This window comes from Amblyomma americanum, chromosome 5, assembly GCF_052857255.1.
Source record: "Amblyomma americanum isolate KBUSLIRL-KWMA chromosome 5, ASM5285725v1, whole genome shotgun sequence".
In the NCBI taxonomy this organism is placed as follows: Eukaryota; Metazoa; Arthropoda; class Arachnida; order Ixodida; family Ixodidae; genus Amblyomma; species Amblyomma americanum.
This window is the reverse complement of record NC_135501.1, coordinates 184,961,879-184,974,634: the sequence shown is the minus strand read 5'-3', so window position 1 is coordinate 184,974,634 and position 12,756 is coordinate 184,961,879. Positions and strand designations below refer to the sequence as shown.

At 45.7% G+C, this 12,756-nt stretch overlaps 1 protein-coding gene across 4 annotated transcripts in view; it reads left to right on the top strand.

The window, feature by feature from the left end:
- Positions 1-12,236, top strand: part of LOC144133176 (amine sulfotransferase-like) — a 34,707-nt gene extending 22,471 nt beyond the window's left edge. For 3 of the 4 annotated variants that reach the window (XM_077666060.1, XM_077666061.1, XM_077666063.1), the window contains 3 exons: positions 5,923-5,982; positions 8,800-9,147; positions 11,149-12,236. In XM_077666060.1, coding sequence (XP_077522186.1) covers positions 8,822-9,147; positions 11,149-11,773 — 951 coding nt within the window. In that variant the 5' untranslated portion in view covers positions 5,923-5,982; positions 8,800-8,821 and the 3' untranslated portion in view covers positions 11,774-12,236. Of the gene's footprint in view, positions 1-4,646; positions 4,770-5,922; positions 5,983-8,799; positions 9,148-11,148 lie in introns of those variants that run through there. The other variant, XM_077666062.1, reaches the window with a different exon arrangement.
- Positions 12,237-12,756: the final 520 nt, after the last annotated feature.

Sequence of the window (12,756 nt, the reverse complement as noted above, 5' to 3'; positions counted from 1 at the left end):
GTCCAAGAATCTCGGACGTGATATTTTACGTCTCGTATGAATACTTCATATCCGACCCCCCCTCACAGCGACTCGAGGCACCTCCAAGAACTCGCCCGACGTAGATTGTGCCCTTTCCGTCCGGTGGGTGCGCTTCCGGGAAGACATCGGCAAAAAAAAAAACTAAGGAGACGCTTAAGCTCTCTTAAGAGTGAAAGGCGATAGCGTTCTCTCATGGGTGAGCACCCACTTATTTAGATGACGCATCAGCATTGAGGGAAGACGCTGACTCAGAAGATACGCGCGCCATTTGCTGGGCCAGCGCCGTGCATGACGAAGGGGGGTTTCAGTGGGTGCATACAGGATGGTGCTACGACTACACGCCAAGCTGGGAGGAATTGTACTGGAAACGCATGGTACTCGCTTAATTTAGAAATCTGTAGCTTACATGCTCAAAGCTACTCATGTATGCCTCGGCACAGATCTCCAAGATACGTTTCTAAGAGACCCGTGCGTTCACTACACGCGCCTTTATCCATGTTCAAAAGTCTCAGAAGATACGCGGCGCCATCTGCTTGGGCAGCGCGTGCATGGCGAAGGGGGGTTTCCGTTGGTGCCTACAGGATGGCGCTACGACTGCACGCCAAGCTTGGAGGAATTGTACTGGAAACGCATGGTACTCGCTTAATTCTGAAATCTGAATGCTCAAAATTACTCATGTATTCCACAGTAGAGATCTCGAAGATACGACGTTCCTCTGAAACCCGTGCATTCACTAGACGTGCCTTTATCCATGTTCAAACGTCTCAGTAGATAGGCGCGCCATCTGCTTGGACAGTGCCGTGCATGGCGAAGGGGGTTTAGTATAGGTGCTTACAGGATGGCGCTACGACTGCGCGCCAAGCTCAGAGGAAGTGTACTGGAAGCGCATGGTACTCGCTTAATTCCAACGTCTGTTATTTACATGCTCATAATCACTCATGCATGCCTCGATACAAATCTCGGTGATGCGTTTCTGAGAAAGCCGTGAATTCCCTAGATGCGTCTTTTTTCATTTTCAAACGTCGAGCTATCGTGGCCGTCGTGGCGGAAGAGCCGCATGATGGACCACCTTCCCGAATCACCGCGGTCGTCGAAATCTTTGCTTCGTGAACAATGCGCTTTGGTGCTGGAGTATATGCTGCCCTTAAAGAGCCGCCGCATTTTTGAAGAGATAGCTTCAAAAATGGGTGTGCCACCTAGGAGACTCCTTGTGCAGATTCTTAACAGATGCAGGAAATTCAAAGGCTCAGTGTAAAAGCGAAATGCCCTATAGTCGGATACAACTTATGAATGACGCAGCTTTTCCCCGTCTATGGACCCCCTTCCAGCCAATCACCTTCTTTATCCCTTGCTTATGGCGCGGTTCGGGTGTCCATCGAGACATCTGATACAGTTACTGCGCCATTTCCTTCCCTCAAAAACCGATTTTCATTTTCAGCTTTCAGTAATGAAACAGGGCTATAGTTTAAATGTACAATTTGCACTATGAAAAACGCCAGCATGATTATATGCCAGGATGGATTATACTGCTGCGTGCAATGCGTTCTTTAATAAATGCTCAATAAGCGAACTTTTCTCGAAGCTTCAATGAGGCGTGTGGCACCACTGTTGTCACGGCTGCCCCAGAAGATGCTGATTTGGTCGCTGCCTGCGCCATAAAGCATGGTTCTTGTGGATCGTTTAATAAATTCAGCTGTCTTTGCCAAGAGAAGAGTAACGGCTGTGCCCTCTGGTGTTGCTAGAAAAATCCACTTGCCGAACGTGGACGAGCGTATCGCGTCGTCGCATGTTTCTGCTCTTCATTTATTAGTTAAGTTGCGTGGCAGAGAAAGTAGAATGATTTTTATTATATAATTAGCAATTCACACGATTGGCCTAATGTGGCTTAATATTTTGAGGAAATTTTTCGATTCGGGAAATTTAGTGAGCTGTGAAGGAGTCTTCGAGCTGAAGTTTTCGAGTCGACTGCGAGAAGCCCCGCTTGAATACACGTGCCTACAATTCCAGACATTCCTTCGACATTACTGCATCGGTGTGCGTTTCACAAATTATTCAAAGGTCTCTACTTCGCCGTGTAAAATCTTCTATAAAAATGTGCATAATTTAAATTCCCGAACGCATATCCGGTTCACCACCACTGTTTATGAATCTGCCTTTAGCACAGTGAGAGCTCCAGTCACCAGCTGTGCAATGGCACGTGGGGTTAGGTGTCCTCATGGGCTGAGTGCCGAGCGCTGTGAGTTCAACGTACGGAGTGTGCCAAAAGAGGTTACCACAAGTGAGGTTCCGGTGGTATGGGCAGGGGCGACATGGGAGGCTCCGGTTTCGCAGGTAATGCGCCGACGATATTACCAGGCTGTTCTCATATACATTATAGAATGGAGGTCGGCAGGTGACCTCAGCTCAACAGCACGCAGTATTCACCGCAGCTGTGCACTGGTTGCTCACCGACCATGCGTGAATGTAAACATAAGTTCAACTCTTGTATGCTTGTCGGGATCAACGCTGCCTATTTTCTGAATTGGTGTTATACCGTCGCTGACGGTTTATCAGACGCTGAAGAGGTTACTCTAACACGACAGTACTGGCCTATGCCCTTATAAAATCTTCTATAGATAGTCTATAGACTATCCATGGACATTTCGCAGATAAGTTTGCACTTCTGAAGACAAATGCTAACTATTACTCTAATAAAGACAATGCAAATCTAATGCACAGTCTACACTCAATCTACAGCTTTATGGACATGCATGTTTAGTAGATTTTTCTCTAGAGGCAGTTTTATTTTTGTCTACAGTCAAAAATATCTATATCAAGGAAATAGAGTCTATACGACGTGTGTATAGAAAGTCTAGAGACCATTTTTATAACCATCGCTCCTGCTCTCGGTCGCTTGTAATCTTTTTCTCTGTCCGCGGTACGTTCTGTGTGGTAGAACGTGGGCGCGGGTGTTTTTGTTTCAATTAAATGTCGCGTACAACATTTTTTCCGAAAGCCTCCATGCTTCACGGTTCTTCACCACCCATTCCTATTTGCGGGCAGCGACACCTTCTTTCTAGTGGGACAGGGGCACTCTGAACACGCACGAGATGCGGTGTGCCCTTTGGTCGCGGCAGTAGGAGCACTGACAAGCGCTTGATAACCTGACAACCAAAGGCACGTCCTATTTACCAGGATTTTCTTTTTCAAGATGAGCGCCAGTTGCATGGCCAAAGCACAGTAGAAAACAATTTCAAACCCCCTTCAGTAGACATTAAGGAATTCTGCCTTTCAATTCAAATCAGGTGCTCGGCTGATGACCCAAATGACGCGGGTTCGATCCCAGCCGCGGCGGTGGAATTTGAATGGAGGCAAAATTCTAGAGGCCCTTGTACTGTGCGATGGCAGTGTACGTTAAAAAACCCCAGGCGGTCGAAATTTCCGGAGCCCTTCACTACGGCCTCCCACCTAGCCTAAGTCGCTTTGGGACGTTGAACGCCCATAAACTATAAACCAGTTCAAGTCACCAGGATGTATCTCATTTTGACCAATATAAGCAAACCTGAGCCACTGGTATAGGATTTGAGGAATTAAAATATTTCACCAAATCTAGGCATGTATCACTGCGACAGCACTTCTAGCCGAAATTGGAGCGGCTCGTCCTTGAAAATTTCAAAATTGTGTTGGCCCACGTTCGGTACCTCCCTGGGACGCCCTCAAAAAGGACTTGTCCTACCCCCAATTTTTTTTTACCTACCTTTCTTTCGCACAATATTTTGTACTTAGCAATGCTAATCCACCAGACATTTACTCTCTATTTGACACATTTGATGAAAAGAAGCAATTTAATTTTTCCAAGACACTGTCTCTGTCACAAAGTTGGTACATTCGCATATACCCTTATGCACTTTTCTGCTTACCAATGCCAGCGGTGTGCCTAAGGCGTCTAACGTATATGGACACATTAACCCATCCCTTCCTGAAAACATAAACATACTTGTTCTCCTTCAGGTGAAAACAAATCATCTTGTCGAAATACTTGCAGGCGGACTCAGGGTTCACTTCCATCCCTTGATGATTTTAGGTGTTCAAGAAACTACTTCTCTGCCCACTCCCTGTATAGGTGAATTGAAACTTGACTTTCTTTGGAAACAAGCTTTAAGCGATAACATAGAACACTCTTTGGAGCAATAGCCCTGCTCCTGCTGGTGTTGTTCAGAAAAATCCTGATTGGCTGAGCACTGTGACGTCACCACTGACGTCACCAGAACGCAGAAAACCCATTTTTTAGAGCGACGTGACGTCGCCATTGCGGCAGTGACGTCGCCAAGGCGGATAACTGCCATTGACTGGCAGGAAGTGACATTGCCAGATATTGTCTGTGTGAAGCCTCCCCCTGTGAATCATGGCAGATGATGCACGAGAAGAGCTCGGGAAAGGCGTTGCCTGAGCAGAGCAACAGAGCCCGCCACTTCAGAAAAATTATGAAGAGCTTCGAAGCAACCGCGTTGCCACACGTAGTGAAAGTGGACGTTCCTGTGTTGTTTCCGGTAGAACAAACCAGTAGAACAGCTTTGAATTCTACCGCATTGCCAACACATAATGCAAGTGGACGCTGCTGTGTTTTTCCTTTACTTTTCCCTCAGACTGCGTGCGACGAAAGCGTGGAAAACAATATGTTCGGCCACTTTCAAACTACAAGCTATCTAGGAAGTGAAACGAATCTAAACCAGATGTGACGCCTCTGTTTTCGAAGTGGTAGTACGCTGGTGAGAAGCCTTCGAGGGTGCACACATTTGCAAAAACCGTGTCAAAAGTTTCACGTATAAAAATCACTAATTGTGTGCCGAAATGGTGCATTTTGTTCCAAAACAATTAAATAAATGCTCACTAAAATGTTCGATGAGATGAAAGTGGCGGCGTGCCGAAATTCTCTGAGCTCGAAAGTAATTTATTAGATACAATTGGGCATCAGCGATCTAAGTAGCACTTCATTTAGGTACAGTAGGGTGGCTTTTTGGGCTTGTTGGTAGCACATAGCTTCAAGACACTGCAGCTTCAAAACACTAGTCTTTGGTTGCGCTGCAGTGTTTTAAAGCTTCATTTAGGTACGTTTGATTTGTTCAAGAACTCTCATTTGGTGTTTTTGTTGCTGTTGAGGGGAGAGATACCCAGGTCGCTTGCCATCATGCAGCTTCACAACGAAAAATGACGCTTCAGGAGTGCTACGATTTCCTTGTTTACAATGAAGGTACCAATTGGACGCATCGTGAATTTGCAGCGCTTAGAAAAAGTTTTCGCAAATCAGCATATGCACAAGATGTAAGCAGCAGTTGTTTCTATTTGTGTGCCTTAGCGGTTGTCTAGACGGTTGGTGATTCCAGTCTGCTTACTGCACTAAACTACAACAGTCGTAATAGTAAACCTAAACCAATTGCTGGCTATTCTGTGCAAAAAAAAACGAAGAAAAGAGGATGCTTACATGTACGATTTCACCATCTGTGCATCCGGCCTGGATACTCAGTTTTCCGAAGTCAAGCTCATATCAGCCGGTTGATGAACCGACTTCCTAGCCCTGTTTCCTGACATGTGCCCGATACAGCTGCGCGAACTTCCACAACCTAGAAAAGTGCTTGAGGCTCTTTGGCATATTTGAGCCCACTTATCAAGGTAAAAAAAAAATTATTGAGAGTGAGAGAAAGCGTTCGCTGTTTCATGAGAAGCAGTTGCAGAACTTCATACTAGACCGCGGCTGCCCTTTGCAGAGTCTAGGCGTTCTACTCCACGGACAGACGAATCAATCGTATCCTAGGTATAGAGCTGAGCTCAGAAGTTGGCTTTGCTTGCCATCTCTCCAAATGTGCCTCGAAAAGTGCGTCCGTCTTTATTAGTTGTCGCCTAACGCTTATTCCTACTCCGCAGGGAAGCTCTAAAGGCTTGAAGAGGCGGCAGACGAAGATACACACCATCTGGGACAAGAAGGCAAGATATTTTACCAATCTACTATTTCGATCACGAAGGCATCGCTTCGTTTTTTTTTTCTTTGCCTGACAGAGTTCATTGTGGTGCCAACATCTGGACTAATCAACATATTACTCGTCAGTTTATAGTGGAAGCTAGGAGACTTAAAGACGACCTCCAAATTCTAGAATATAAAGCGCAACGACCTATACAATTATTGTTTACCATTAAGATTGACGAATCAAATTGTATTGATTGGATGACAAAAGTGCTGTATTTTATTCTGTTGGAGGTAAAGAAGGAGGTAGGTACAGTCGGGGACAAAAGACTTTGGACCACGTGATCCGCAAAGCGATTCGATAGCTCTATTATTAGCCTCCGGTTGGACATGTGCAGGTGAAAGAAGAGGTGGTGGCAAATTATAGAGCTATCGGCTTCGTTTGCTGATCATGCGGTCCAGAGAGTTTTTTCCCCTACTGTACTATGACATGGCATGCAAAACGAAAAAGTGACCATTATTTGTGTCGGATTGATTATCAGTTGAAAGTTAACGTACTGGAGTACTAGGAGAGATATCGTGCTGTAATGCGGTAAGGAAGATTTGCAATGATATATTAAGTGTGGCTGTCACAAAACAGGAGCAGTTTTCTCGCAGCAGTATCAAGATGGTTAATGATGGTGGTATTACTTTTACAGCACTCAGTTATGGCAACGTACAGTATTGGTCAAAAGTCCTAAGGTCACAGCGTTCAGCTGCAGCGAAATGAATGTTCCTAGAATGCTCCGTGTAGTGGATCATTCAAAACAGAAGTCAATAAGAAGAAGGAACGTTGTGCGAGCGTTGCAAGGTAATTCGGTCTCCAATAGTGCCGCAATGGTTCTGTTAAGTGGCTGAAGGGAAAAATATTTTGGCCTTAAGACTTTTCACCAAGACTGTGTTTGGATGCTTAGCGTGTAGTGAATGCGGCAAAGGCGAGTAAACAACCTCTGGATATGATAGCGCCGTGTTCACATTATGGACGCTCATCTCGAAAGGCAGGTGATATTAACTGAGAAAGGTTGCGAGGCGACATGGGCAGAAATTTTTCGAAGCTAACACAGAGAGAGAACCGAATGCGCTCAAGGCACGAGCGGAGTGCACGAGGGAAGAGCTAATCCCCAGCGCCGCTTCTTGTTTCTGTGGCCAAGCCAATGATGGCGACGATGGTTGTGCTACACAGCCTCTGAAGACGTAGGTTTTCTAAAGCACCGTTATTCTTTTGCTCCCGGCCGTAATTAGGCTCCACAAATACTTGTTTGTTACCACGCTTTTATTGTCTTTTTCACATTAGATATTATAGTAGACATCAGCAATTCTGAAGACCGTTTTTTAATTGCCTTCCTCATTTAAGACGAAATAAATAATCCCTGCACATCACTTGCCAGCAAAACTTACATAGTGCTTAACCTACCCTTAAGTGTACAATTCTATAGCCTCCGAAATCTCTCGCGCGCAAGTAGTACTTCACTTGCATAAAATCAGAGATCCTGTGGAGTACTCATACCACTACTGACGCAATGGTACAGCGGTCACACGTAAAATGACGTCGGCTTGTCTCGTGAATTATTGCTATCGCGTTAATAATAGTATCTGGGACTTGAGGTGGAGCGCTTTGTTTGCAATTTATTTTTTTCGTGTGTACTGACGTGCACTGTAATGTCGCTGTCAATTTGACGGTAAGCAGATGCTGTAGAGCCCTATTTTGAGGATTTTTGTCCACTGCCCGCAACATCAGCGCTGTTTGTAGATGATGTTGAAACAAATATTGGATTGGAACTTCTGTGGTGGACCAGAGTAGATTCATGAAGCTGCTGCCCAACAAACAAAGGAAAATAAGGTGGATTGTTGAGCTAGTTGGTGCATGATCGAATAAATGGCAGCGGAAAGTAAACGAAGACATCGAAGAAACACACAGACGAGGACGATGCTGCGTCGTCCTCGTCTGTGTGTTTCTTCGATGTCTTCGTTTACTTTCCGCTGCCATTTATTCAAACAAAGGAACAAACTTTTATTAAGGCGAAAACCTTTAATGGCTCATACTCCCGGTCGAGATCCTGTCCGTCCGTTACATCGACAACCGGAAGTCACGACAACGGAAGTGACGTCATTCCGTCCGTCCGTCCGTTACGCTCTTCAACTCGATAAGAAAAAAGACTGTGCACTACTGGATGCGAACCACCATCCTTCCGTTCCGCAGCCGAGCGTGCTAACGACTACGCTGCTTCCTGCCAACGCATACGTAGTTCTCCTTGTCTAGGACGCTGGAGTGCGTTTGCTGAAAGGTGACGAATTAGACGGATGCCTTCCAAACGCCCTCCAGTGTCTCCAGCATTTAAGACTCACAAACAATTGCGTACTGAACACCTTAACCACACTTCAGTCACACAAGCATCAACACCGCGCTAAAGGCTTTCGCCTCACCGCACTTTAGGTCAACAAAATGCCCCCCCCCCCCAGAATTTTTTTGTCTTATGACAAAGAGGGTAGGGTTTAGGGCTAAGGCTTAGACAGGTGAGTTGGCCCTCGCGACGGCCGGCGCTGGGTGGCTCGAAGACCATGCTTCTTGGCGACCCTCAGGGCCCAGCCCACTATCCGGAGATGTACCTCCGGATGAGGTCTAAGCGACGCAGTCTCCCACTGACTTCGGTTTGAGATTAAGTGCGTCTGAATGGCTGCTTAATGCGCCAGCGCTGCATCAAAGAACTTTAACAGGGATATATATCATTGCCTTGGGTCTCGTTGCCTGCAATGCTGCAGATCACTGGCGACATCTTAAAGGCCTCTTTCCTTTTACGCAGCCTTTCTGAGACCTCACTGAAAATGAACGAAGAGAGCCTTGTGGAGGTGGATGGACTCCTTGTGAACGACTTCCTCCGTGCGGAGAACGTGCGCGCGGCAATGCAGTACCAGCCGAGGGAGGACGACGTCTTCATCGCCACTTACCCAAAGTGTGGAACAACGTGGACCCAGTACATCGTGTGCAACATCTTCACCGGGGGCAACGCTCCCAACAACGTCACTGACTTCCTGCTCCAAGCGCCCTACTTCGACTTCATGGGCGCGGATGCCGCGACCAAAATGCCAAGGCCCGGCGCCCTGATGACTCACTTGCCGTTCAGCATGCATAGGCACTCCAACAAGGCCAAGTACGTTTTTCTAATATTTCTAGAGCACCAGAAAGATTCGCTGAACCTCTATTATCATGTGTTTGGCAGGTTCTCTCGTATCAAGGACGGCAGTTTACCGACATCCCTTACGTGGTTTAGAGCGTTAATCGCGGCAGGTCTTATAAATGCAGGCTCTAGAACTGCTAGAAAAAAAATGCTAGAAAAAGAAATGGGTGTAACGCTAAGAGACGGGAAGCGGGCAGAGTGGGTTAGGGAACAAACGAGGGTTAATGATGTCCTAGTCGAAATCGATATGAAGAAATCGGCGTGGCCAGGGCATATAATGCGAAGGCAGGATAACCGAAGGCCGTCAAGAGTAGCGGAATGGTTTCCAAGATAAAGGGAGCGTGGCAAGGGGTGGCAGAAATTTAGGTGGGCGGATGAGATTAAGGAGTTTGCGGGAGTATGATGGCCGCGTCTGGCGCAGGACCGGGTTAAGTGGTGAGACATGGGAGAGGCATTTGCCCTGCAGTAGGCGTAGTCCTCATATCACGACGTTCTTCGGTCGGTTGGAAGCGCTCGTGAAGGATAATAATAAAACAGATAAACGGGAAGTAGTTGTATGTGGAGTTTAATTTCCCAAAGCGGCATATGGAATATGAGAGATGCCGTAATAGATGGCTCCGGATCAATTTTTACTCCTTGTGGCTACTTAACGTGCACTGATATTTCACAGCACTCGATTGTTTTTGCACCTCGCCACCACCGAATTGAGAATGTGGAGTCAAAAGCGTAAATATCAATAAAGCTGACGTTAATGCCGCATCAAGTCCTATGATACTGATCATTGTAGTGATCAGTATCATAGGAAATGTAGTGAAACCGTGCCTCAGCAAATTCCGCAACGGGAAATCCATGTTAGTAGTGGCTGAATGCTTGCTACAAAAGTGCAATTCCTGGCATGTGACATGAGAAGAGGTGTACATTATCCAGGGGTATTTGCGTCACTAACGTTTTACCAGTCACTGTATACTCCTCCTTTCGAAGGACTGACGTGTTGTGCCGATTTGAAGAATCCTGATCGTGAGGCAGCATTGAAACCTCCAGGAAATCTTCAAATTGGGAATGCAATTGAAAAAAAAGTAAAAGAAATAGTTTGATTAAACTTCGAACGCTGCACAAGTGTCCTGTCCGCCTCAAGTGATAAAAATATTGCTGCTGTGCACCCCAATTGAGAGCAGATATTCGTGCCCAAAGTAGCCAAATTTTGTTACATTTAAATGGTCATCGAACAAATGCAGTTCAACGAATCCACATTCTGAGACCATTTTGTTGCTAGATAAACATTATTCTATATGCAGGACAAGCGAAACTGTCGTAAGTTTAAACTAGTTTCTTCATTAAAGTTCTCTAAGTCACTAAACGAGACTACCGATTTCGTCATTTCAATACCACCTCTTGTGCAGTTGATAATGCGGCCACACTAAAGCAGTGTGTATCAATTGATAAAATGTACATTAAGCTTTCGAGTGATGTCTACATCGTGCTGTTTGAACAAGAATAACATGCATAATTCTGGCGCGAGCATAGCCTATAAAAAAGAGCATTCACGCTGCTGGAGTGGGCCCCCCTCCTTAAAAGGAAATGAACTTCGCATTCAAAGTAACTGTCCTTAAAGTCAGTCCGATTGGAGAAAATTATGGGCATTAAATGTTCATTTAAACAGCACAATGACACAAAAGTATATTTATTGAGAAGAAGCTTCTGTAAAGTGTATACTTCCATAGCAGGATATTATTACTACGTGTGCTCCATGCGACAGCAGGAGAATTGTTTGCATGCGCTTGTAGGTTGTAGGTAGTGAGATTTATCTCACTCCATAGCTAAACTGCATGGGTGAAATTAACGCAAATTGAAGCGTTTGTTGTTTCTGGTCATTTTCAAATAGCAGTGTGAGACGAAATCAACGAACTGCTTCGACAATAATGTGCAAGTCAAAGATGGAACTCTTTCTCACACTTGTCCTTTATTTCCTGCTAGGTACATATACGTGGCAAGGAATCCTTACGACTGTGCCGTCTCCTACTATCACTATCTTCTGGGACACACCCCGAAGACGTGCACAGACGTATCGTTCGAGACATTCGTCAAGGCGTTCGTGAACGGGCGCGTACCTTACGGCGACTTCTTCGACCACCTTGTCCCCTGGTACGAGCGCCGACAAGATTCCAACATCCTGTTTTTCACCTACGAGGACCTGAAGAAGGACACTAGAGCATGGGTCCTGAAGATCGCCGACTTCATCGACAAGGAAAAGTACGGTGATGCACTCAGAAACGACGAGAAGCTCTTTCAGAGGATACTAGACGCGTGCAGTCTAGGCAACATGAGAGAGGTGTTCAACTGTGGGTGCAGCACCTTCGTCAGCAGCTTGCTGGGCCTGCCTGAGGAGAAGAGGTTGCCGTCTATGGAGATATACAGGACGAATGGCCTTTCCAAGAAGGAGTCGCATGAAGGTTCCGGTCGTGTCCGCAAGGGAAAAATTGGCGACTGGAAGAATCATTTCACGACGTCCGAGCTCCGGGACGAGATGAAGTCCTGGATTGAAAATAAGACCAAGAACACGGATGTCATGCGGCTTTGGGAAGATCTAGACCTGCCTTGAGATCTGCTTTCGCGCTAAAATGTGTGAACCGTTTACGATTAGCGTACTTGTAGAAGTAAAAGAGAGGTTGGCTATTATAATACTAACTATATATGTTGAAGGAAGGAAGCGCTTGTACGATGTTCTTCCGCACCGAATTTGTAGTCGGTGCCACATGCGTATTTCAGTGAATGCCAGGAACTGACAGACCCGAAGGACTGCAGCAAATTCCTTCAAGAAACATGGCCAGCGGTCGTCATCTCATAACATGATGAGAGAAAAAAAGTCAACTATTCCTGTTTTGGCAATGGGTGATGGCATGTTCAGGACCGAAGTTTCACCGTGGTAACAGAGATAACAAAAGTACCTCACTTCTAAAGATAGATCAAGACTTGTGAAATTTCGATGTGTTTAAAAATACTTGCATCGTCTTTCTGTACATCCTTCGTAGTTTTCAATAAAAGTATACACTTCTTCATAAAGATCGCTAGCTAGATTACCTTTCTGCAATCTTGGGTGCCACCACTTCAGAGGATTCTTTCAAAAACGGTACAAACGAATCAAAGCCAAAATGTGGTCTTACCTGAATGTCATAAAAAAACGGTAAGTTGATAAGCGCTTTTGAGGGAGATCAATCAGATAGATTTAACAGGGGTAGTAATCCTGCATGCAGTGCACCATGCTAACACGGTTATACAGTCCGCGCATGTGGATGCTGCGCTCGAGCTCTTTTTTGCTGTGGCGACTTTCACCAACTCCCTATTTAGAAGCTCACCAAGCTTAAAACTGGGGTACATAGACAGTTGAAGACGTTTTAAATAAACACTATCCGCCCGCTATCGCGGTCCGATTTAACTCTTCTTTCACTACGTCTCTGCCATTACTTTCCGAGGCTGCTCCTCAATCGTTAGAAATGTTTCTAGATGTTTGTTAGCACTCATGTTTCTCCCCTAACTCCCATTTAATTGCTGATGCCACAATCTACCACCTTGTTTCTATTTGTA